At 44.9% G+C, this 27198-nt stretch overlaps 1 protein-coding gene across 1 annotated transcript; it reads left to right on the top strand.

Annotated features, from left to right (window-relative positions):
• Positions 1-304: 304 nt before the first annotated feature.
• On the top strand, positions 305-24210 carry POU2AF1 (POU class 2 homeobox associating factor 1). The gene is made up of 5 exons (XM_014855419.3): positions 305-546; positions 18422-18552; positions 19075-19117; positions 19201-19466; positions 22137-24210. The coding sequence occupies exons 1-5, from the start codon at positions 531-533 to the stop codon at positions 22449-22451; spliced, it is 771 nt and encodes a 256-aa protein (XP_014710905.1). The 5' UTR covers positions 305-530; the 3' UTR covers positions 22452-24210.
• Positions 24211-27198: the final 2988 nt, after the last annotated feature.

Here is a 27198-nt window from a genome sequence, read left to right on the forward strand (position 1 = left end):
CCACGGCGGACTGAGTCCTGCTGACACCCTGGTGGTGTAGAAGCCTGAATGGGTGCCATAGAAAACCCAGAGTTTTCCAGGGAGCCTTTTGACTCCTCACTGGTGTGGAGAGGTGCAAGACTTGACCCACATGCTCACACAGTTCACACTCACACACACTTTCACACTCACCATGCATCATATCACACTCTTGTGGCCACGTCCGAATGATTGCGAACTTCTGTGCTATGTTGTTGTTCAGATCCAGCTGGCTGGCTCTGCGAGCGAAGCTGTCTGCAGCCGGTGGGCCTCTGAGGGTGCGCACAGTGGGGTGACAGGCAGACTTGTGAAGAAAAAGTGCACGGGCGCCTGAGGTGGGAGGATGTGATGACGCTGTGCCCCCACACAGCGGGAACTTGGGCCTTTAAAAAGCTGAGGAAACAGCCTCTGAGCAAGCAGTGGCTACACTGGAGGAAAGCACACCCAGGTCTCACATTAAAGAAGCCAAACTGTCTGCTTCAAAGAGAAAAGGCAACATCCTGTCACAGGCCATGCTCTGGCAAAAACGTAAGTGGTTCGGCCGTGGCTGTCAGAGCCATGTAAGCACTGGTAGGGGCTGGGAGTTCACCGCTCAGCCTGTAACCGGGGAGTTGGTGGCAGTGATGGGGGCAACGGGGGCCTGGGTTCCCAGGCAGGAGAGTGAGGAGGGGTGAGGTGGGCGAGATGGAGCCTGGTGGAGAAACCAGCCTGTCAGAGGTGATGCTGATTTTCCAGGCTGGAGGGGAACGAACTAGTGTTCCAAGGTGGGACAGCTCATCGCATCTCCGCTGCAGAGGATGAATCACTGTGGTGAAGAAAAGGCAGTTTATGATTCACAAAACAAAAGCAAATGTGATATTGGTTTTGGGCTGGGAGGGGAAAGGTGTGGAGTTCTTTACATGAGTGGCTTTATTTTTATAAACAGCTACTCTTTAGCCTGTGGTTCAATTCTGTGGGCCTGTTTCTGCCAAAGGTGTGTTTTGTTTCTGTGAATGCGTTGGGACAATGTGGAAACTTGGCTTCATCAAGCATGTCTTCACTTGCTTCACTGTCTTTCCTCTTGTCATTCTTTTTCCCATTCCGTGGCAAGGCTTGTGTGTCCCAGGGCAGGGGGGCAGTGGGTTTACTTTTAACCTTAATGTGTATCCCTGGGCTTGGATGGAACTACTGTGTACTTTATTTTCCACTATGTGGGACCGGAGACTCGTGTTATTAATAATTGAAGTCATACAGAGATTATCTACAACATTCCTTTCTTGAAATAACAAAGTCAACTTAATGGTCTCATGAGAGTTGAACCTTATTGGGGCTCAGTTCTGTACTTCCTCAAGAAAGAAGCATTACCAAAAAATTGCTCTGTCTGTCTTTTTAAAGGTGCTTAGGTCTTTAAAACGCCTTTTAATTAATTCCGGCACCCCCGACTTCAAGCAAATGTAATATAAGAGAATCTAGATTTACAGTAAATGACAAATTAGGGAGTGTTTATTTTACAGAAGGATATTCTATTGGAGCCCTTAAAGTTCTGAAAGTATACCTTCATTAATTACAACAAACTTACAATCACTTTATCACCAATTCATTGTTTCCTTTAGTTCTTGTGTAAATTCTCTGGAACCGAGCTTGTTAATGTGTAATGTGGAGAAGTGATTTCAAAATTTCTCAGATTGTGGAGTCTCACCATTGCTTGACGTTGACAAGATGCAACTTTTTTTCAATAAGAAGAAATAAACTTTAATCCAGTCTTGGGAGTTATGGAGTCCTTCCAAGATAATTAAGGACAGTCCAGTATGGGTGGTGTGCAATGCTACCTGAAGGAGAATAGAGCAAGACCCCCACCTGTGGGAGACAATGGCGCCAGCCCTGTGGGAGTGCTATGTGGCTGAGGGCAGGTGGGCATTCATGTCTTTACTGGAAGCTGTTGAGCGTTCATATGCTCTTACACTTAGAGCTAAATCAGTGGGTTTTATATGAGTCCCTGGAGGGATTTATACCTTGGTTCCTACCTGTTCAGAGCAAGTCACTTAACTTTTTAAAAAATCTTTAGGTTTCTGATATGTAAAAGGAGTAAAAATAATGCCCACTCCACCCAGCTACCCTTAGTAAGCCGAGATGCCACTGAAATGATGTTGATTGCCCTGGTTTTGCTTTGGTGTCTGAGAAATGGGTTGCTTCCCTGAATTCATGAGCCGCCATATTTCCCCTTCTTGGTTTTGCACTACAATTTTTCCTTCTTTAATTCCTCCTAAGAGATTAGCAGTTTCTTTAAAGGACATGCTGGAGGCATGTTTCCTGCTCATACCCTGGAGGTCAGTTAGGTGCAGCAAAACTCCATCCTTGGGGAAACCACACTGTAAGTCCATCAATGGAATAACTGGGGTTAACTGGTTCTACATATTCAGATGCACACAATCAAAATTCTCTTTAATTGTCCTTTAGTACCTTAAAGGAATTTAGGAAAAGCCCCAGGCACTGGACCCATCCCTTTACCCTGGATCCAAGTAAAGGCCCATGTCTAGGGCACAGAGGGCACTCGAGTGACTAAACTCTGTGGGAAAACTAGTAAAAACAGGGCAGCATCGTCAGCCCACTTAGAAGCACCTGATGGAAGGGCAGGGTTTGAAATCAGACACCAAGAGTGCTGAGAAGGCACTTTCTTTTTTCAGAAAACACCCTCGAGGCATGAGCTGAAATGACTGTACTCTGGGGTTCTGGAAAGGGTTAAGAAAACATTCACTTTGTAAATGTTGCCTCCTCCCTCCCTGGCCCATGACCCCTGTTTGTGGACTAAATGTGAACATGGGCTTTGGCTCAGATCAGCTCAGAACTGCCGGCACATGAAAGTGGGAATCTTCAAGCCCCAACCACGGATTCCAGATTTGCTTGAACGGCTGATCAGATAGAGAAGCCACTTCACCTGCAGATTGTCTCCCTGGGTTCTGCCCTTAGTCCTGCAGGTCCCACGTGGATGTAAAGAACTAACATCCACCCCAACAAGAGAAAGCCTTGTTAAGGTTAACGGTGCAGTAGAAACAGCAGGAGCGATGGAGTAAGATAGATCTGAGTTTGAAAGTTGGCTTTGCAACTTAATTATTTAATCTTATCATGCTCTTAAAAATCTAGAAAATGGGGGTTCTAATGCCTGTCTTACAATGTTTTTGTCAGAGCCAAAGTAGAGAACGTAGGTGGTGTCAATAAGTCTCCTGATAGCGGTAAAAGAGTACCTTCCCTCCTGTAACACCTCCCGTGGGCCCACCTTGAGGGATCAGGGTTATGTGAAATTCCTTCCTGTTTATCCTTTCCCACACTTTGATTAGAATAGTTAAAAAGACACAATCAAGATATTATCGAGTGACAGGATCTTACCAACAGTTTTCCAAGGGTCTAAATCAGGGGTCTTTAAACTATAACTTAAGTGCCAAATCAGTCCTGTCACCTGTTTTTATAAGTAAAATTTTATTGGAGCATAGCCATGTCTGTTTGTTTACAATTGTCTGGGGCTGCTTTTGCTACAGCGGAAGAGTTGAGTAGGTGCCACAGAAACCATATGGCCTGCAGAGCCTGAAATATTTACTAACCAGCCCTTTATGGAAAAAGTTTGCTGATCTCTGGTCTAAAATGATTTGATTTGTACTTTAGGTGTTCATTTCTTAGGTTACTCAGTATCCTGGGGGTCCACAATACCAACACCAAAGGGAGATAAAGCTTGCAGTCAATTGATTAAATGATATACACAAGGCAAAAATTTGATTTGACTTCTTCCTTAAAAGCAATGAGAATGTGTGTAATAAACTCAACACGACTTGTTAGAAAATGAATGAACAACTGCTTTTTATTGTTATTTGTGTTAGGGAAAGATCAGCATGACAACCAAAGGCAGGCTTGACTGATTTTCTTTGAATGGCTAGTTGCCTTGATGTCCCATAGACTTGGCCTTGGTGTGTCTTTGCTGTTGTGCCTAAGGCGGCACCTTAGGAACAGGAAATAGTTATTATCAAGTTATTGCTTTCAGATAACTGGAAGAGAGCAGAGATTCACCAAACAGATAAATTAGGTTCTCAAAATTCTCATTAACACAGAACTCTGGATTTACTCCAGGGTTCCACTATATAGTCAAGCTTTTTAGAGCAGTCAAAAATGCACTTAAAGATAAGGAAAACTTGTAACATACATATTATTTTTGGAACTCTATCTCCTACCTAAATTCAGGGAAACTTATAACAAGAAGTAACTTAGCTCTGTGGACTGCCTCTAATGTTCTCTTCTGTGTTATAACCTTTGCTTACTTAATAAGCACCTTTAATTCTTACCAAGTTTGTCTATAGGATAAGTGGTTCTTGTTGATAAGGACCAGTAGAATCCAAAAGAAAGACACAAATTCATGTGCACAGAAGGAGGTGAAAGAAGTGACACACATCTACTAAGCCACAGGTTCATTGGTAAAAGAGCAGATGATTTTCAAGGTGGACACTTCCTTCTCCCTAAAGAGAAATGCCAACTTTGTCTCCCTTTATACCCAAAAAGTTTCTGAGTCAGAGGTTTTGAAATCCCTCTTCCAGTTCAGATCTGCAAATGTGTTCTGTTGTGAGGAACAAAAAGAACCAAGATAGTCTGCACTTAGTAGCTAAATATCTGGACATTTCATTCACTTAGAAGTTCTTTAAATTTTTGCTTTTAAACTTTCCCATTACAAAGTAAAGGTATTAGGGTTTTTTCCCCCTCTGACTTCTTTCTAAAGAAGTTTATTTTCCTACTAATAAAGATGTCCACAAATTTCTCACTTTGAGCCAACCAAACCAAAGTTGGCTAATGGATTATGATCATTAACATGGTTTTCACTTTTATGAAATACTTAGCAATATTCTAGTTTTCTCATTTTTGCAGAATAACTGCTTGATAAAAGTGGCCTGCCTGGGATGGAGAGGCCTTCCCTGAAACCTTGTTGTCCTGGTTGTATGACGCTATGGACAGAGCATTGTTCTTGCAGGCAAGAGACATGGATTCTACTTTCCAATTTACGGGTAATTAGGTATGGGGCCTAAGGCAAGCCACCTAACCACTCTGGGTCTTAAGTGTTTTGGCTGTAAAATGGGACTTGCCTTTTCCTGGCTAAGGACAAGGAGACTGAACTTGACTGAAGTCCTTTTCCAGCTCTAATTGCTGAGCTTTCATGAGTGCTTATAAAACATAAATACATGTTTTCAGACATGAGTCCTTAATTTAACAGAAGAGATTTTTGCATCTGCCTTGAGCAGTGCTTTTCAACCTTGGCTACACATTGGAACACTCTGGGAGATTTAAGAAATGCTGATGCCTAGGTTCCAACCCAGAGGTTGGTTGTCATTAAATTGCCCTGGGTATTAGACTTTCAAATGCTTCCCAGGTGATTCTAATGCGCAGTGAAGGTGAAAACTTGGAGATTGAAAGGTATATTTGAAATTGAAGGTATATTGAAATCCCAACATGCCTTGGGATATTACATTATTATGAACAGAACATGTTTAATCCTTTTCATAGGGATAAATATCAACTATGGGGTATTGGGTACATGTTTGGTGCCATGCATTGAACCAAATGTTCTGTTGAATTAGTTTGGATTAAATTTGGTTGCTAGTGAAGAGATCTGAAACAACATGGATTTAAATAAGACTGTTATATGTTCTCTCATGTACAGGAAGTCCATAGTAGGCTGTGCAGGACTGTGTGGATGTTCTACAGAGCCACAACATTCTAGGCTACTTCTGTCTTTCTGGTCTGCTGTCCTTGGCATATGGCTTTTGTCCTCAAGGCTGCTTCATAGTTGTCACTGTAGCTGCAGCCATCACATCTGTGTTTTGGACAGGGAAGAAGAAGAAAAGGAACAGGCAAAAAGAACGTGCCTCTCTGTCATTGCCCCTCCCCGCAACACACAACTTCTGACGACATCTAATGGCCACTCCTATCTGCAAGGCAGAATAGTGTGATTGTTGGGCACGTTGCCATGGCCCCATAGCGTAGGGATTGTTAGTAAAGAAGGAGAGGGCAGCTGTTGGGCATGGCAACCACCAGTCTGCCATACTTTGAATGTATTATCTCATTTAATCCTCATAAAAACTCCATGAGGTAGATTCTGTGTTAAGCTCCATATCAGAGATGAGAAAACTGAAGCTTAAAGATTAGGTTATTAATTCAGCCACACAGCTAACGCCATCTGAACCAGACTTTGAATATTGTCTTGCTAAGCTGTCTTGTTCTTGTCTCCCTGCCACAGGGCTTGTCTCACTCACAGGGCTTCGGAGGATGCTCTTGGTGAAAGCACAGGCCTTCCATGTTAGATGAAGGACCGGTGGCAAAACGAAATGCACCAGCTGGCAGATGTTTATTCAAACCTTGAAAACTCATGTTTGATGCATGTGTTTCAGCTTACTGATTGAAAACAAGGTCTTTGCTTTCTTGCTATTCCTCCTCCACTGGGCTCTTTGAAGATATTTTAGCTGCAATGGAAGGCTCAAAGGGGAGAGAGGGACCTAGAATCTCCCCAAAATAACCAGCCTATCTGTTTTCTGGGCAGTACTAATCGAGAGCTCTGTATGTCAGCCTGTGCTGGGGGCCAAGGCTTCTGCCTCCTCGGCACTTCCTTCGTTCTGAACTGTCGAGACTTTGGAAGAGTCAGGCTATCCCTTCACCTGTGTGTGTTTGTGTGTGTGTGTATGTGTGTAGGTAAGTAGGTAGGGGTGTGGAAGGCAAGATATGGAGAGCAGGGTTTTATTTTGAATTAGAGTGACATCTCTATTCTTTCTTTGCCTTTAGTGGTTTAAAGCTTAGCCTCTGGGGCAGGCAGATCTGAATTTGAATCCTATATTTCTACTTCCCTGGCTGTATGATGCTAGCAATTCTCTTTGCCTTGCTCTGCTGCCATTTCCTTATGCATACGATGGGAACGTAGTTCTTACTTCACAGAGTTGTGGAATGTGTTTACTACTGTGCTTGACATTAACTCAACACTCAGTAAATATTAGTTACTATTATTATTTTCCCGCTCTGTCTCACTCTACCTCTGAGGACAAAGGTTATGCAGCTAATTTTAGATTACAAATGGTATGGCCTCTGAGTTCTGCATTTCTGGTGAAATAGCAGGACATACATTTCCAGTCACGTAACTCATGGTTGGTTTGTGATCGGGGCTAATGCTGATGGTTAAGCTGGCCATTCTATGACCAAACTTGGAGCTTGGGCTACAATTTCCTACCAACCTCCTAAGGTGGGATGGCAGCAGCCTTGTAGTGACGGGCAAGCTTGTATTTGTTTTTTTAATTCACAAGATTGGATTGAGATGTTTATAACCTAGCTGTGGGGAATGACACTTGAGTATGCAAGAAATAGCGCAAATGATACCGAAAACTGAAACAGCAATGTGCTGCCTCCTTTTCTTAGTAATGGTTTCATTGGTATCACTTTCTGGGAAGAGCAGGTAGCCAAAGAATTATAAACCAGAGTCATTCTAAGACCAGGTGTGGGGACCAAAATGGATTTGACCATACTTAAGAAAAGCTGAATTACTTTTTAATCCTCTAGAAAGAACCGTAAATTTAATTGGAAGAGAGAAGAGTACAAAGATTGTTATAATTTTCCAGGACTGAGAAATACTGGGGAGATAGAAAAGAAAGGAAAAAAGAGAGACAAGCGAGTTGAAAATAGGAGCAAATTTTAAGGCTAGATGAAAGCAACACTAATTCAAGAAAGAAAGGTATAGAAGAAAAATCAACCATCCATTTATCATCTCACGCATGCATGCATTCATCCAGTTATGGAATTATTTACAGCTAGGGAAATCAACCAATGAAATCAATTATCTCCAGTAGGAGGGAGGAGAAGATGGAATCAGAGAAGCTGTCATGGAACATATGGCATTAGCTGTGGATCCTCAAGAATAAATTACAATCAGACTTTTTGCTTAGATCCTGGGGGATGAAGATGCATCTAAAGAAATAAAATGAGTACTTGGAGGAAAATCCAAGGATATCTAGGCTTATGTCTACAACATTTTTGTTAAAAATTCCTTTATTCAAACCAAATCTACTGCAGAACTGCAATACAAAAATAAAAATGGAGCAGTTCGGGAAGGCTATCCATAGCTCTGATTGCTCATTCACCCCCAGAACCTTGACTTCCTTCCCTTTATTGGTAGCTACAGATGCCTTCATTGTATTTCATGGTTCTTTAGATCACAGCTTGACAACTCTGACTTGTACAAATCCTCTACTCCTTCAGCAAGATCCCTGATTGCTAGTCAGAGGTCCTTGGTTTAAATACTTCCAGGGTAAGGGACCTCACTCCTAGAGAAAAGTGAGTCATTGTGTAGCATGTCGTATTGGACCCCATGAAGATCTGAAGCTGTGAAGGTCATGTTTTCAGCCTACGTGGGTATCTTGTGAATAAGAAAGAGGGTACATTTCTCAAAGATTGACCTAATAGTGACTTCTTTCCTTTGCTTGATATTCTAACAACTTCTCTAGTGTCCGTCACAAGGGGCTCCCCCCACATCTTGAGGCCATTGATTAGTAAACCAGAGACTTAGCGAAAAAAAGCTCATCTTGACTGGCAGTTATATCTCACATCACAAATCAATTATCAGGGCTACTTTCACTCATGTAGGCTGTACCGCAGACCACTGTGAGCACTGGGGCTTCGAAAGTTGGATTTGACTCCAAAAGCACACTGATGTTGGGTCTAAAGAGTACTTCCTCCAAGGAAGTGGTCCACACCTGAGGGTCTCAGGAAAAGTTTATTTCTTTTATAAGAATCTCTTTGGTCTTGAAAATCTTAAACTAGATATTGCTTAAGTAAACTAAAAACAGATTTTCTCTCCTCCAGCTGCCTAACCATAGGCTTTCCCTGTTCTAAATCAGACTGGCAATTCTAGATTCAGGCTATGGGTTTTGATCTAATAAGGAAAGATGTCTCCTCACTCAGGTGCTGCCTTCCTATAGAATTTGGATGGGCACCTTGGGTTGGTTCATCCCCTGATATGTTCTTGTGCTCTCACATTTCCATCCTATATGCAATAGGTGCTCCTAGGTTCCCAGCCCTTTGAAGAAATATCCATGACTATGGCCTTAGTCGTGGCTGTGTCCCTGTCCTTTTGAGGGGCCACATCTGAGCTCAGGACAAGGCCATGCCATCCTACTCTGCCTGCCACTCAAAAATCTTCAAGGTGCTCTTTCCTGGGGTTATCCTTTAAAAACTCAAGTCTGCCACAAACCTAATCCTCTGATGGCTTCTGAAGAAAGAAGCTCTTCTGCTTAGCTGATGGTATCTCTCTATACAAGGCCAATACCAGGATTTTGATGTCTCTTGTCCAGGCTTGTTCTGTTTGCAAGTGAGGTCTTTGATCAGTCCCTGCAGCACGATTGGTTTCCCTGTCTATTAGACAGGGCTGTCCCGACACTTGGGGACACCGTGGGATGACTTCCAGCAGCACAAGGAAGGCAGATTGAGATGGTCCTTGCCAGCAGCAGAGGGTCCTGAGTGTATTGAGGATAGAGAGGATAGAGACATTCAGTATTAGGATGCAGCAGGACAGGGAGAAAGAAGGACCAAGGGCTACTTCTCTGATGAGTGACAGGCTATGGATTGTTGGCTGAGATCAAAGCAGAGACAGCCAATTGTTGAGCATCTATTACATACTAGATGCTTAACTGTGTTAATTTCATATGTTCTTCACGATAATCCCATGAAATGGATATTATTATTCTCATATTGCAAATGGGGAAACTCAGGCACACACAGGTTAAGTGATTTGCCACAGTGATAACCTACATAGTAGGCTTTCCAAACTAGGTCTGTTTGAGTTCCAAAGTACACCACACGACTTCTCAATGCCAAGGATTTTAGGATTCAGATTGCATCTGAAGCCTCAGGTAATCCTGAGGCTTCAGAGCGGGAACACTTCAGGCTGGAGCTTGGTGGGTGAGAGTGGGCTGTGGTAAATGGGTTCTGAGGGTAGTTGTAGCCTGACTCAAAAGCACCTGAATCTCAGGAAGGTAGATTTGAGATTCAGTATAGAAACTATGAAGCCAGCTGATTTCCATCTTAGAATCAGAGTTCCTAGAACTAGTCTTCCCCTGGTGGGCTAATAAGCCAAAATAGGATAGATGAAACATCTTTGAGGTTCATCCAGGGTCCCTAGGCTGGGGAAGAACCCGGAACATCTGGGGCTACTTTGTATGTCTTGGGCAAGGCTTACATTCATGGTGTGGGCTGAGCCTGACCCTAGAGCCGTCTCTGCCTTGGGGACAGAACAATCATGGCTCTGGCCACTGTCCTCTTTATACAGCCCCTATAGACTGGGGCCCCAGCTCGCTGCTCATTCAAGCCCTGCTGAATCCAGCAGAGGTGGAAATCAGCCAAATAAGCCAGAACACATCAACTATGAGGCAGATGCTGCTCTGTCACAGTTTGTAATTCTACATTTGCTTGTTCAATTATTTGATTAAGTCTATATTCCCTACTAGACTAGACAGGAAGCTGCATGGTGGCAGCAACCTGGTTTACTCTGTTCAGCAAGTACTTGTTCAATGAATGCTCTGTTTGGGGTCTCCTAGTCTTGTCCCCTATGCTGTGACATGGTGTATCTGAGCTGGAAGCTCTTTCTGCTCTGGTGACCCCAGTTTCTGTAAAAGGCGGGCAGATGCAGCTGGTTTCTCAGGTGGACCTATCCACTGTCATTTCAGCCGAAAATACCAAAAATAAAACTTTGCGGGGAATTGTTTAGGTCTCTCAGTTCTCGTCACTCCTCATGTGAGCAGACTGCTGGTAAACTTCTCATGGACTTCTCTCCTCTCTCGGTTGGGAAACACCATTTCTTGGGGGAATTGGCAGTCAAGAGAGATGGGACCAGGGTGCTCCAAGCCCAAACTCCAACTGGAGGAAGGAGAGTTAGAACTGGGCAGTCATTTGATGCCTGACCTCCAGTGTTACCAAGAGAAATAAACAGGACTTGCCCAGGCAAGGAGGAGACAGATGGTGAGGCAGAAATGGACTGCATTTGGAATCAGAGGTCCCGGGTTTAGTTTAGTTTAGTTTAGTTGATGGGTTTAGTTGATGACACTGATATTTATAAGAACAGTCCTTGGGCAAGTCACTTCACTTCTTTGAGCATCACCTTCCTCATCAGTGAAAAGGAGGTGAACTTCTGTCTGTTTCAGAAGTTGTTGTGAAGCCTCACATGAAATCATTTGTGTCAAAGGCTTTGTGAGTCACAGAACATCATGCAAAGGTGACCTTAGTTATTTCTGAGTTCCTGGGGGTTAAGGTTGTGACCAGGAAAGACATGGATCTTTGGCACACATTCAATCAATACACCTGAGTCTCCACAAAGAAGAGGCATTACACTGACACTGTCTCTGGGAGTAGAGAGTGGAATCCGAGAACCGTCCACACTCGGCTTGTTCTGCAGGAGGTTTGGAGGGAGGATGGATGTGTGGTAGGAAAGGTGCTGAGAGCATCTGTGGGAAGGATCCCTCAGCAGTAGGGCTTGCGAGGGAAGAGTCTGAAGGCTCTGGTTCTAGAGGCCTTCTAGCTGACCCTGCCCAAGGTCATGGGGCAGGACATACAGAACTTTTGGGACAGTCCAGGTAATCCTGAGGCTTCAGAGCGGGAACACTTCAGGCTGGAGCTTGGTGGGTGAGAGTGGGCTGTGGTAAATGGGTTCTTTATTTAACCTTATGTAATTTGAGAGGAGTGTGATTGCCCTGGGTATGCATGCCAGGCTGGCTGGAGCTTCCTTTAAGTAGGGATCACTCAGCTCCTAGACCCCTTTGGTCTGGGGCTTCGTGGTTCTAAGGACTGAACAACCCTCTGCAGTCACCCTAAATGTACTTGAGGAGTTCCCCTGGCTCTTCTTGATCAGGATGTTCCCTCCTGGTCCCTTTGGCCTGCCTAGGTCTGGGGAAATTCTAAGTGACTGTGGCCCTCCTTTGATCTTTCCCTGTGGACATGCCTATGGTTGATGAGTGAGCTCTGTGGGGACTGATGGGAATATGCCTCTTAGAATGGAGACAGGGAGGAGAAATGTCACTGATTGTTCCCTTGCCTTCTCTAACCGGACCAGAGAACATGGGGTCAGCCGCCATCTTTGAGATCTCTTGGTAGAGACATCCCAATCTATATATGAAGACATCATGACTTATTCCTTTTTGGCTGCCCCCAGCAGCCTTACAAGCAACATCAAATTGTAATTCAGTTGAGATTCCACTTTCTCATAACTTCTGAACACCTTCTTTAAAGTCAATTTTTTGTCTATTTATCTGTTTCTCCTCTGCCCTGGATGTTATCCAAATTGCTAGAATATATGAGTGATGTGTTGATATTTCCTGGCTACAAGATCCTCTCCGTTCAAACATTAGTGAATAGAAAGCCCACATTTACATGCATATGAAATCTCTTTGTTGGCGTACATCAAAAAAAAAAAAAAAAAAGTAAACTACAATCTAGTGTAAATTGGGCCGGGAAAGCCTTTCCATAGCGTGTCAAGTCCAATCTTTGGCCAAAGCCCAAGTTCTTTCTTCCTGTTTGGAAAAAAATCAACCATTGTCCATGAATGGAAAGAACAAATTTGAAAACTTTGACTCAGACCTTCACCGTAAGAAGAACACTCGCATCAGTGTTTAGGTTAAGGATGTGAATAATCCTTTAGCCAACCTGAGCTAAACTTTCCCAGGAGTCCTCAGCTGTCTTAGGCCGAGAAGGCAAACAACCTTCTTTACATTAAAGTAGAAAGTGTCAGCAACTTTTGTGACTTTGTTTTCAGTTAGAAGCTAGGGTAAGTTTATTGGCCCTAGGCTTGAATTCCTATTGTTGAATTATTTGTTTTTGGTTTTGCTACAAGTAAGGAGAAAATTATTTGTATTTCTCCTTAGTGGGGTTTTCTTTTTCAATAATGTCAAAGATTCAGCAGCCAAAGAGAATCACTTACTGTGGTTTTGTGGAGTAATCAATAGTGTGTCACATGTCCTTCTGGGCTAGGAAGGTTTTATTTTTCAAAATGGCCTTGCATGGCTGCAGCTTCTAGGTCCAACGAGTCAGTGGTAAATGGAAAGCACTCTCAGAGAGTTTCGACTGTCAGGATGGGTGGGCTGAGTTCTTATTCCTGGCTCCCTGGTGATGGAAGTGTGGGCTCATCCGGGATCCCATCTGGCCCTTAGAGCAGCAATCCCAACTTTTGTCCAACTTACTGCCTGGCCCTGGAGGCTCATGGGAGATCTGTAATAGGACAGTGGCTGGGAGAAGAGTCTTCATTCAAGAACATCTTGGAGAGCGTTCCAGGGAACAGTCATCTGGAGAGACCTCTCTTAAAGTTGCCCAGAGGAGAAGTTACAGTGACCACTGCCCGGGTGTTGGTTAGGAGGGACCTACCTCCTTGGCTGAGTAGCTTTCTCACTGTGGCGTGAATGTGGTTTGCATGGGGTTATTAAATAAACAAGTGATGACAATTTTGCATATTTCCTCGGTGATGCTTATTATACCTTTATCAAGGAATTGGAGGGCCATGTTTATTTAAATCAGTAGACTCCATGTGTTCCCTAAGCTTGGGGCAAAGCAAGCACAATGCCCACATGCGGCCAGAGCACTGTCTGAGGTGACCAGACGGCTTGAATCTGTCATGGTCTGTGCTCTCCAGCAGAACAGCAGCTGCGCGACTCTTATTTTTGTGATGCGGAGCATGTCTGGTTGTGTGGCAGGCGGAACTGAAATGTCCTCTGCTGACTTTTTATACCTTCAGATTTTTTCATTGCTCATTTTGGAAAAGGGAAGCCCTCACTGGGGCCAAATTTGTAGGTTTTTCTGTAAGTGAGTTTTGTTTTTTCCCAACCCCATTGGTGACTGACTTCCAGGGGTATGGAAAAACAATATGGCTGAACTTCTCAGTCTGAAAAAGGAGATTCCAATGAAGGCCAAGAGGCTGGTGTTTAGGTCGAAAGATTTTTCTCAGTGACGGACACTTGGATGCCCACAGGAGACGAAAAGGGCCTTCAGACCACAGGATAAATGGTGAGAAAGCTTCGGGCTTTGAGGGCATGCTGCCCGGAGCTGCAATTTGATCAAGGGGTTATTAAAATCTCTGGCCAAAGGGTGTAGTGGTTAAGTTCATGTGCTCTGCTTCAGCAGCCCAGGGTTGGTGGGTTTGGGTTCTGGGTGCAGGCCCACATACTGCTCATCAAGCCATGCTGTGGCGGCATCCCACATATAAAATAGAGGAAGATTGGCACAGATGTTAGCTCAGGGACAATCTTGCTGAAGCAAAAAGAGGAAGATTGGCAACAGATGTTAGCTCAGGGCCAACCTTCCTCACTAAAAAAAAAAAAAATCTCTGACCAACTCTACTTTGGGAAATGGGGCTTTCATCTTCTCTGCTTGTGTATTATTATTTCCTTCAACTGTTTTGTTTTCTTTGGTTATTCTTCTATTTATTATTCTTTTAAGAAATTATTTTAATAATTTAAAATTTTTTCTTTTAAATATTCCAGTTCAGTCACTTTAAAGCTAGCTCATTTTAGGGATCCAGGAGCCCCAAGGTGAAACAGTCAGGATTTCAGACAAACTTCTTTTCCTCTTCCAGATTTGTATGTGTGGGCTCTTTTCCCATGCTGGTGGCAGGAGGGAGTACAGTGTTTACTGTGGGATTAGTAATGTTTATTGTTGCTTCACAAAGGTTGGTGTGAAAGGCACCAAGTGCAAGTGCTCACCTTGCAAGTGCACTTGGCCGTTAGGCTCCTTTGGGAATTGTCCTGAGGCTTCAGAGTCTGATATTTCACGGGCACTTTGCAAAGACACTATCAGAAGCACCCTCACTCTCGCTTAGTCACCTGGAGTCAGTTACAGGATTCCTTGGCAGCTGGTTGTGGACTGGACTCGTGGGTGGGCAGTCAGGAGATCCTTGGGAGATTTGGGAGTTTTGTGACTGCAAGAGGAAGAGGTGGGGACTTAGAAACTGCTTTCCATATGGTCGTTGTGCCAGGGCACACCTATTGACACTGTGAGTTCCGAGGAAGTCCAGACAGTGGAGGGTGATACCCTCTGCTCACAGCACCTCCCCCAGCCCTCTGTTCACTGATTCGAAAACAACAGGAGGCAGGAAGCCCTCGCTTGACAAGACCCTGGAAATGCCCAGCTGGCCTCTTTGCAGTCAAGTGTTCGATGTGTCCACTTCCCGAGGATGGGGAGTCCTCTGGGCCCTTCCCCAGAAATGCACATGCACATCAGAGCAGGATTAGCCATATACAGGTCTTTGATCTGGTCTGAGACGTGTGCATGTGGGATTAAGCCTTTCTTGTCCCCAACTTATTTAAAACTGTGACCAAAGTGCTTACACCCCCAAATAACTCTGTCCCCCGAGTTTCTGCCAAGTGCACAATGCCTCAGGCTGCTCTTTGTGCCTAAAAATAGCTGGAAACCCAACCGAAGAAAAGCGTAGGCTGAGTAATATGGGTGTGAACTAAGCTGATGTGGCCATGGGTGACCCTGAGAACGAGGGAGCAGAGTGTGAGAGGACAGGTGCCCTTGTTTCTCTGCCATATCAGGTCACCCCTGGGGTCTGTGGTCAACACTGGACATCGTCCATTATAAGGGGAAGTGGCAAATGGAACTTGTGCAGGAGTGAGTCTCTTAGAAGGAAGGTTAGAGGGATTCAAACATGTCATTAAGAAGTGGCTGAAGGAACAGGATGTTCATTCACTCTACAGGGGACCTGGTATCTGTCTTCAGACGCTAAAAAGGGATGCTACTGCTAGTACTACTAATAACATTACTTCACATTTATTCACTGCTTATCAGTGCAAGCTCTGTTTTAAGCATTTACATGTAATTCTCAAATTACCCTACCAGGTACCTACCATTATGATCATCATTTTTTAGATGAGAAAGATGTAAGTGGACTATGAATTGTGAGTTTCATTAGAAGGAAATGCAAGGAAAAATGGTGCTTATAACCATGAGGTAGGTCCAGTAGGAGGAAGAGCTTTCTGACATTACAGCTCTCCAGAGAAAGGTGGAAGTGGGTGGAAAATAACATGTATTGAACATCTACCATATGCTGGATGTGGCTTTGGGAGCTTCTCATGTATTATCTCAGTTAATCCTCACAACAATTGTGTGAGACAGGAATTATTATCCCCATTTTACAGATGAGGAAATTGAGGCCCAGGAATGTTAGATAAAGCGTCTGAGAGCTTTCCACCAGTAAGTGACAGCCCAGACTTGAATACAGGTATTTTGGCTCTCAAGTCCATTGTCATTGTTGCTTAAGCAAAGGTGATGTGCACAGGTGGTCCTGGGGCACAGGTACCTGGCTGGATCTCTGCTGTATACTTCTGTTTCAGCCTGAATTTCACAAGTTGTAACTGTTTTATTGCTTGTCTCTCCCCCAAGGCTGCAAGACGCACACGGGCAGGGGCCACATCTATCTCGTTCAGTGCTGTATTCCTAGGGCCCGGGGATATTTGAAAGAATGAATGAATACCAGTAGAGATCTCTTGTTATGACAGCAGAAGTTAAAAAGAGGATAATTAATCTCCTATTGGGATTTTAGAGGGAGATTCTTATATTAGATCTGGGATGAATTATCAGTGGTTCTAATCCCAATGGAGCTTCAGAATCACCTGAGGGATTTTTATAAACATAGATTCCTAGGCCTCCATCAGACCCCCAGAATCAGCTGGGAGCAGGGCCTGGGTATCTGTATTTGCATCACTCCCTGGTCCATTTTGCTACTTGGCCAGGCCAGGAAGCCCCTGCGGGTGCATCTGAGTCTGGGGTTCTCTGACTCTGCGGCATGTCTTCCTGGGGCTCTTGGATACCTTCTCCCTCTTCCTGCTCCTCTCTCTGCCTGATGGTCTTCGAGGGCAGGCTGTGTGTTTGCCCGGAGCATGGATGGAGGTCTGGTGCAGAGTGAGGCATAGGTTCTTATCAGCTGGGTATTTGCTGAGCAAAGTCCAGCCAGGGCAGCACTGCAGATCCGGGTTTAATAGATACCCAGGCTTCCAGGCTTTTGATTCAGAGCCCAGGTCCCTGGGGCCCTTATCGGTGGATGACAATGGACTCCCTGTGTGAGTCCTAAGGGCCAGTGCTACTCGCCTCTCTTGGCTGACCCTGACCTGCCCTTCAGGGGCCCAGGGCCCCAGGCCATGAGCTGTCTGGGTGGGCAGATTGTCTGCCCGGTCATGGCTGCTTTTGGCTTGCTCTCCTGGCCAGGAAGAGCCCTGTGTTCCAGCTTGGTGCTTTGGTTTCCTGGCTTTGATGACAAAAGGCAGAGGGAACCTTCTCTCAGCAGCAAGCCTGGACACCCTCTGGCCCCAGGGCACATGGATCACGCTAGGTATTTGCCTGTGTCTTGGGAGCCACAAAGAACCTGGGAACCATTCTCTGCAGCCCATTCTAAAGGTCCGGGAGAGGTAAAGGGAAGATGGATGGCAGCGCATTTTAAACAATCATCCAACCAATTAATCAACAAATAACTTACTGAGCTTATTATGAACATGCTATGTGGGAAGATACAGAGAAATAGGGTACAATATCTCACCTTGAGAAGTTTGTAATCCAATTAGGGGCATATGAAATTTACTCCAAAAAGGATTACTAGTTATTATATAGCAGACTACACAATTTTTGAATGCTTACTCTGTAGCTGATTTTATACTAAGCATATACTGCACTTCCTATTTACCACGTCAGCGACTCCTTACAACATGCCTTTGATAACAAGATGCAGGTTAAGAGGCACAGAGAGGTTTAGTAACTTGCCCAGAATTGCACAGCAAGAGTGTGGCAGGGGCAGGTTTTGAGGCCTGTGCCATCTGACTCAGAGTGCACGCTCTTACGCCATTCTCTACTGCCCCCTGTGATGAACACTAACCAGATGTGGAAGTGTTTGAGATGTTGTAGGAGGAATCAAATGCTGTGGCTGCAGTGGTCAAGGCCCAGGAGGGTTGCACTAGTCTCGGATCAGGAAGAATCAAGAGGTTGAGAATAGTGAGAGGGAAGCCTGACTATGGGAAATCTCAAATGAGATGAGAAGGTCAGACATGCAAGGAACATGGAGGGAAGTCTAGATAGAGCTTCTGGCCAGAGTCAGGATGTTCATAGCGGTTAGTGTGCAAAGTGGTTGGAAAAATGGGTTGAGATCACAGTGTGGGGGACTTTCACTTCTAGACTAGATGTGGGTATTAACCGTCTGGGTGAAGGGGAGCCATAGAAGGTTTGAGGCAGGAAGAGTGGCAATACTGGGAGAAATAGTTTAGGAAGTCTCATGTGTTCCTCCGTGTCCAGGCACAGCTTAGGTGAGTAGGCAGACCCCTAAGGAGACGGGGTTCATTGGGGTGGGGGCTTGTCTGAGAAGGGAAATGAGCACCAGTGACATTGCTTTTCACAGCTACAGCTCCAGAGCAAGCCCCGGCCCAACCCCGGCCGTACCAGGGTGTCCGTGTGAAGGAGCCAGTGAAGGAGCTGCTGAGGAGGAAACGTGGTCATGCCAGCAGTGGGACGGCGGTTGCACCTACTGCGGTGAGGGGGCCACTGTGGCCAGAGAGTGTGTGCGTGTGTGGCAGGGAGGGTGGCCCAAGGGGTCAGATAGGATGTACTTCCTTGCTCCATGGGATACCTATTGAGGGTATGAAGGCAACACGTTGCCATGGTGTGGCTGCTGGGGAATGGACCTAGGGTAGAGCAAGTCAATGGTCCGGTGAAGTGGGGTGAGTGATATGGGCTGGCCGGCTTGGCCCACTGAACAAAGCTATGGCCAGGGCCTGGGAAGCAAGTGACTCACACATTCTGGTGTGAGTTGGGGGTTCCCCATGGGAAGAGGACAATGCCAGTTCCCCAAGTGCACAGCCTCCTTGCTAAATGGAAACACGAATCCCTCAAAAATGTAGGTGGTGATAGTTGGGACCTGGGCTGGGTGTTTCGTTCTAACAAGGGAGATTCCCACTATGCTCTCCTGCCCTGGGGCCCTCTGGGCTAGTTTCCTACAGAGGGCTAGTTGGACATGGCTGAACACTGATCCTGGTCTTCTCTTCTCCCCTCTAGGTGGTGCTGCCCCACCAGCCTCTGGCGACCTACACCACAGTGGGTAAGAGCCCCCACAGCCCTGGCCTCCTCCAGGCCCCTCATCTGGGTGACACTCACAGCTCTGTGATTCCCTTCTTCCCACAGGTCCTTCCTGCCTTGACATGGAGGTCTCTGCTTCCACAGTGACAGAGGAGGGGGCCCTGTGTACCGGTTGGCTCTCCCAGCCTGCCCCGGCCACCCTCCAGCCCCTAGCCCCATGGACGCCCTACACTGAGTATGTGTCCCATGAAGCTGTCAGCTGCCCCTACTCAGCTGACATGTATGTGCAGCCCGTGTGCCCAAGCTACACGGTTGTGGGACCCTCCTCCGTGCTGACCTATGCCTCCCAGCCGCTCATCACTAATGTCACGGTATGTCACACAAAGGCAATGCTGCGCCATCCCACGCTGAGGGCACCCTGTAGACTCTGGGCTGACTTCCTGACCCCTGACCCTCCTTGCTATCGCTATTCCCGGGATAATTGGGTCATCTAAACCCACCCCGTCCTCCAGGGAGGCCCGCTTTTTTCCCATTGACCTAAAATATCTTCCACAAAGAAGGCCTCGGGACTCCCTTGTCCTGCCTCATGCTCCTCAGGCTTGGGATGTTTTCCTGCCTCTCTCCCCCACCACCCTAAAAGCAGTGAGTCCTGGTTACGAGTCTGAGTTTTTAGTGAATGGGTTACCAGGTGAGATCTGCGTGGAGTTTTGGGCCAGAGACTGTTTCCTTTCTATTCAGATAACTTAGGGGTTGATCGTTCACTAAACAATGGGATATTCCAGAAGATTTTTAGGCTGAGAAACAGGCGACACAACTTTTCAGAAAACTACTTTTGATAGGGTCACACCCACCTGCAGGGCAACTTTTTGAGTTCTGCCTCTAGTGTCAGATTGCCTGCGTTCAAATCCCCACCCTTTCATTTACTAGCTGTGTGACCCTGGGATGAATGACTTAATTTCTCTGAGCCTCAGTGTCCTCATCTATAAAACGAGAATATTAACGAGGGAGCTGATGTCAGGAACAAATGGGGTGATGCATGTAGAGGGCTTAGTATAGTTCCTGGCATACAGAAACCACTCAATAAACATTAGTTATATTGTCTCAAAGTCAACCAACGACATTAACCAAGGGCTGCCTTCAAGTGTCAGATGGGAGAGGAAGGGTCTGCTCCCTCAGGAATGGAGGAAGGAGGAGAAATAGTTTCATGTGAATGGCACTTGTTTGACCAAAGGAGTGGGAATCCTCCAAGTGTTCAGAGGAGAAAAGGCACAGCTGATCCAGCTCCGTCCAAGGAAAACTGTGCAAGGTAGGGTTAGCGTCTCATGAGTTGCTGCAGAGCCGACCCTTGATGCCGACCCTTGATGGTGGAGCTTGCGTTGGCTCCCCATGTCCCCTCCGTTTCCATCAAGGGTCCAGTGTCATCATGATGCACCTGCCCTTCAAGCACCATTCAGGCATGGCCTGCAGGAGCCCTCCCACCCGGTGCCCACCCGGCTACCCGGGCAAACCAGCTGTAGGGCCTGGATGATGGTAGATAGGAAGGAGTTAATGCAACACCTCTCCCAGGCAACTCATTTCCATATCAGGGAGCCTGGGGTGGGGGTGGGGGTGGGGTGAGGGTGGACACAATGGTTCCCAACCATTTCAATCCCAAGAATTCCTTTTGTTATTTATCCTTACATCATTCCCACCTTCTGCTTTGAAAGGTTCTGTGTATCAAACAAACTGTATTTATTAAGAAATAATTTATTTGTTTTGCCATTTTGTAAATTAACTCATCAAAGCTGGCTAGAGCCACCAATCGGCACTCCTGATCAGCAGGAGATAAGATTATGGCTGGGCTCATACAATTCTACCCCTGAGCAAAGAAACCTGCAGTTGCACTTGACCTGCACAGGTGTAGGACTTGAGAAAGTAAGATTTCCACTTGGAGTTTTGAAGTATTAGAGATGATAAGGCTTTGTTGGGAGGCTGAAAGGCCTCTGAGACCCTTTCCACCTCCATCATTCGGTAGAAAAATGCTCTGAAGCCTTGCTACTCCAACTGTGGTCCCTGGATTAGCCACACTGGCATCACCTGGGATCTGATCTGACATGCAGAATCCCAGGCCCCAGCCCAGACCCCCTGTCCCAGAATCTGCCCTGCAACAAGATCCTCAGGAGATTGAAATAAACCCTTACCTAAACGACTCTAATGGTTTACTCTCAAGACACAGTGGCAACTGGAGAAAGATATGATGGGGGAGGTAGGGGCCGTAGGGGAAGATTTTTGTCCACTCTTACATCATTCCATTCAAGGAAGAGTCTTCCTCTTCCACCTGCTTCCTCTGCTGTGGAATATAGTAAGAATCCAGGCCCTGCCTCTTTTGTAGGCTTGACCTCAGGTTTGTAGGGGGGTCACTGCGCAGGTGTGTATTGTTTGAAGAGCACCTGAGAGAATGGCCCTGATCTTTGGAGGTCCCTGGGACGCCCTTGGGGACCCAACTCAGAGACAGGAGGATGAGGACCTGGAAGGTTCCGGGCAGCTGTAGGAAAAGCCAAGTTCACTAACAAAGCAGGGCTTCCCCAGCCTCCAGGTGTGGCCTAGCCTCCCTGTGCTGATCACCAGCAGGGCAGGAGGCAGGTGAGTGGAGCTATGTTGGCCCAAGTGGACCTCAGGATTTTGAAGCTGCTGTGTGGAGCCAGGACTCTCTTTGTGTCTGGGCAGGAAGCGGCCACATTTCTGATCCAGCTACTGTGCTATGAGACAGGCTTGCTGTCAGTCCTATTTGTAGCCTATGTTATAGGTGAGACAATGGAGGCTTGGGGAAGCAGCTTGAGCAAGGACATATAGCTAGTGAGTGACAGAGTCAGGGATACAGCTGAAGTGTGTCTGGGTTCTCCCTTGGGGAAGACTTTGAGCAGGTGGTCGGGGAGCCCTCTGGCATGAGACAGCAGGAAAGGGCCAAGTTGAGGGGGGAATAGAGGTTCCCACGAGGACACAGATGGGCAGTGGATACCGCAGGGATGCTAACGCTCGATCCTGTGTCTTCCCCATCACAGACGAGAAGTGCTGGCACGCCCACAGTGGGACCCCAACTGGAGGGCCCAGAGCACCAGGCACCCCTCACCTATTTCCCGTGGCCTCAGCCTCTGTCCACATTGCCCACCTCCACTCTGCAGTACCAGCCTCCGGCCCCAGCCCTGCCTGGACCCCAGTTTGTCCAGCTGCCCATCTCTATCCCTGAGCCAGTCCTTCCGGACATGGAAGACCCCAGGAGAGCCATCAGTTCCCTGACCATCGACAAGCTGCTTTTGGAGGAGGAGGATAGCGATGCCTACGCGCTCAACCACACGCTTTCCGTGGAAGGCTTTTAGGGCTGGCTCCCACCACAGAATCCTGTTCCCTGAAACTGGGGTTTAAAAATGAGCCTGGATTGAGCCTCTGGTTCATGTTTGTTTGGAGTAGCCATTTCATAACTACACTTTCTATGCAAAACTAGAATTGTAGACTTTCCTTCCTTCCTTCCTCCTTTGACCCCTCCCTCCCTCCCGCTCCCTCCTTTCTTTCCTCCCTTCCTTCCTCTTCCTTTCTCGTTTCTTGTTTAATTTCTGTTCTTTTGGGGAGGGAATTATAGGGATATTAGAAATAATATTGATACCAAGTGGTGACAAATCTGTGGCCCAGGTGCTTTCATTTCTGCCACGTTTCGTTCCTGGAGAAGGTCCCTTCTCTCCAGAGCCCACTGCTTCGTGGGAGCCAGTGGTCCTGCTGAGCCATCTTCAGGCCAGTGATGCCCTGCCCTCTGTCATTTAGAGATGTGTAGGGTGCCCTGCGGGAAGACTGGCCCTGCCAGCACCTCCAAGGGCAGACTTAGTGCCAGAGTCCTTGAGCTGTCAGTTCTCACAGTTTCTCCTTTGTTTGCTGTTCTCAGAGCCAGCCAGATTTACAGTCTAGGCAGCTGAGTCTCAAGGCCTGGGGCTCAGCAAGGTGGTGGGTGGGGGAGAAAAAGGAACATCAGAGAGGGCAATGGTGGGGTCAGAGGGACAGAGGAGCAATGGGAACACGGCATGTGTATATATGGTGGGGATGGGGTGGGAAAGTTTGGGTTTTCTGGGGAGAGCAGGAAGGCTGAGGAATGGTGGAATGGTTTAGCTCCAGATCACTTGGTTACTAAAGAGGAGAATAAACTTAAGAAAAATATGACTTTAATAGGTGGTTTTGCTGCTCTCCTTGAGGATACTTGCAAGGAAAGACGAACTTTTGTAAATAGGATCATTGCTGTGTCTGACCGCTTCTTCCCATGTCTGGATCCTCTGTGATGCTGTGTGTAGGCCAAGATCTTCAGAAGCCCAGTGGTGACTGGGTCCTTGCTTAGTGCTGTCACATGTACTTCTTTAGTGTCTTAAAAACCTCCATAAGCCATGATTATGTGGAACCAATTCCTCTTCCTCAAGCGCCATCCATGCTGGAGGCTTCTAGAGCCTCAGACAAAAGTACCATTAGCTTTCATTTCAATGTTTATTTTTTTGCTGGAGAAACTTCAGATTTGCAGGAGCCTGAGCACAGTGGTCACCATCAGTGCTTAGCTCCTGACAGTGGTGTGTGCTTTGAGAACTGGCACATCTGTCTGCTAATGACACCACTGCCACTAGTAGGCAGACACAGTAGTTGATGGAATCCACCTAGATGTCATGGACTTTTCTGGGAAATGATCATTTCTTTGACATTGATGGTCAAATAATGGTTTCTTAGCCATTATAAATAAAAACTGGAGAAAGTTGCCTTTTTTGGATTTTTTCTGCTTTGGATTTATTTTGACTCAAATTTCTCAGTATCTGTCTAAAATCCCAATACAAATATCTTATTTTTATTGACTTAATTTTTAGATTTAAAATCTTAAGAAAAGATTTTAGGTATAAATTTACATCTTCGTTGGTGGCAGTGATGAAGAGGCAAGGGTGAGGAGATCTCAGACTTGTTTGATTAAAAGCCCTGGTTTCCTATAAGAAATACTATGCAAGAGTTTCAGCTTACTATATGAAGATATGAGAGAATGCAAAAGCCACCTCCATAAGGGAGTTTAAGCTGGCAACACCCAGCAAATAAATAAAGTACTTTAAGTATTTGCTAAGATTTAAATGGTGTCTTTTCTTCTTATCTTGAGACAAAATGTCTTGGTATTCCCTCTAGAGATCTTCCTGTTTTTTTCTGCTAAGATGGAAACATTTTCAATAAAGATTTGCCCAGACTTTTCTGTGCCGAAGTGTTTTATTTCTTATCAAATTAATCCCCACCAGCTTGCATCCCATGTCAGGCAGTGTCCTTATAGGAAGGGCTTACACTGGTCTTGTTGATTTTGCAACTTGATCTGCTGCAGGAGAAGATAAAACCAGCCCCACTAGGCCTGCATCCAGTTCTCCTAAGCAGAACACATGAGGCCAGTAGGCTTGGTCTCCAGGAGAGCAGGGAGCTGAGGAGAGAAAGGAATTCTTTTTAACCCTATTGCTCATCCAGTTATTCTTGTTACGTGAGTAAATTTTTATGATGCTAGGTGTCCAGAGATGAGTTCAACCATTGGCGTTTCTATCAGTCAGAACCCAGCGATACGTAACACGATGCCGAACACTATGCCCACAAGAAGCCATCTCTTAGACATCACAATGAAATGGAAATTCAAGAAGTCAGCTGGTCACCTTTAACCCCAGTCCCTGGAGGGAGTAACAGTTTGGAGGGGTCTCCTCTTCCTAGTGGTTTTCTGAGTTACTGAGAGTGTCTGAGCCCACTGCCTTCCTTGTTGATCTTTACTGGGATAATTGTTTTTTTATGCTCCACCCTGTTCTGCCATATGTCTTGCTTCCATATTTTTGGAGATAATAGTATGCTCAATTATTTAGCTCACCTTAGATTATCACCACCCTTGTTTTTTTTTTTAAAAAAAATTGTCTATGTAGATCATAATCCAGAAAAAAGACACGGAAAGAAAGGGATTTAAGGGTTTTTCCCCCCAGCTTTATTGATACTCAACTGTAGGGGAAGATCTTTTAAAAATGTACTTTGCATGACTCACCCTTTTTTGTGATGGAATTGTGAACCACTTGATCAGCAATGTGAAGAGTGTGGCCAGCTCAGTGTAGATTGGTTCTTTACAAGATTCTGATCCATGAGGCTGTCCATTTCCAGTATGAAACAGGGGAGCAAGGAGAAGATGAGCTATGTGGCAAGATGAAGAAGGTGGGCATCTATAAAATGATGAAATCACCGACCAAGTGGCTCAAATCCTTTGAATATTTGTCTACACTCATCTCTAGTAGAGGTTTGAAGACATATTCTAAAGCTAAACATGAATTTCTTGAAATCAGAAATCATAGATAACTTATTTTGTAGTAACTTACTTTATTTGTGAGTCAAATACATGGCACTCGACAATTCCTTATTGAATTGAATTAATTTGGGAGATTCTTTTATTACGTTCCATTTAGGAAATATTGATACAGATAATTGCTGCTGATTATAGTGAAGTCTCCTTTATTAGACTTATAGACACATGACGCTTCTTGTTTTTTCTGAACGCTTGGGTACAAATTTCCATAAGCTAGTGTTCTTAATCTGTTTGTCAGTTTTTCCATGTACAGCCATGGCTAATGTGGAAGGGTTAAAAAATTTTTTAATTAAGATTTAAAAAAAATTTTGGTAAGAACACTTAACATGAGGTCTTCCCTCTTAACGTATCCTTAAATACAGAGTACATTACTGTTGTCTATAGGTACAGTGTTGTATATCAGATCTCTAGACTTCTTCTTATGTAACTTAAATGTCATACCCATTGAGTGGCAGGTTCCTCTAGCCCCTGGCAACCGCCATTCTATCCTTTGCTTCTATGACCTTGACTATTTTAGATACCTGGACTATTTTAGATACCTGGAAAATTTTTAAACAAGCTAAAAAATCCTGCTTCTACTTAAAAAAAAAAAGGTGTGAAGACAAGAGAGTTTTTATAGGTGACATGCATTTCAACATTGTCATTAGCAACAGTATCGCATGATGACAGAAACATTCCTAAACATCTAGATGAGGTATCTAAGTGGATCTAAGTGGAATCATGCAGCACTTGTTCTTCTGTGAATGGCTTATTTCACTTAGCATAATGTCCTCATCGGATAAAGAAAATATGTTATATATGTACAATGGAATATTATTCAGCCTTTAAAAAGGAAATCCTGCAATTTGTGACAACATCGATGAACATTGAGAAGGGTTCATTCATTCAGAGAATATGTGTTATTGAGTGCCAACTCTGGGCTAGGCAGGCATCGTGAATTATTACAGATTTCTGCTTTGAAACAGTTTTCTAGCTCAGTGATCTCCTTTCAGTATGATTGTCCATTCTTATGCATGTATATTTAGTTATTTATAAATTGTATCCCTGAGCTGTTCTATGAATACAACATCTGTTATTAAACAATCACAATAACAGAAACTTAAAAGATGTAGTAAACATAAAATAGATAATATTTAACCATTTATTAATGATATAAAAGGGCTTTTGACCTCATTAACTATAAATAATATTTAGAAGGAGAAACGTTATTGAACATGTCTAAGTGCTTTTAAAAATCTTTGTGATATACAGTTAGATGTGGGTCTAAATTCAGTTGGTTTCAGTACTTGGTTTGAATGGATGTCACGGCTGAAAAAGATACCACATAAAGATATTTAGATCCAAATAAAAATAGTATACCATTGGCAGTGCCAAGTAAATTACAAAAATCCTTTCAGAAGTCCTTCTGTCAATCACACAAAGGTTTTATTTTTAAATTTGGCTAGTAAATTTCCATCTTAGCTGATGTCAACTAGTCTTGCAAACTCATTGAAAGTCTTGCCTTTTTATATTTTTAACACACTGAGTTAAAACCACTCAAATTCTTTATTTGGAAAATTTTTAAACAAGCTAAAAAATCCTACTTCTACTTAAAAAAAAGGTGTGAAGACAAGAGAGTTTTTATAGGTGGCATACATTTAAACATTGCCATTAGCAACAGTATCGTATAATGACAGAAACATTCCTAAACATCTACTAAACTTCCTCTTTCTAAATGGTTTCCCCATTTCATGAGTTTCTAA

The sequence above is a fragment of the Equus asinus genome, chromosome 20 (genome assembly GCF_041296235.1).
Source record: "Equus asinus isolate D_3611 breed Donkey chromosome 20, EquAss-T2T_v2, whole genome shotgun sequence".
NCBI lineage: Eukaryota > Metazoa > Chordata > Mammalia > Perissodactyla > Equidae > Equus > Equus asinus.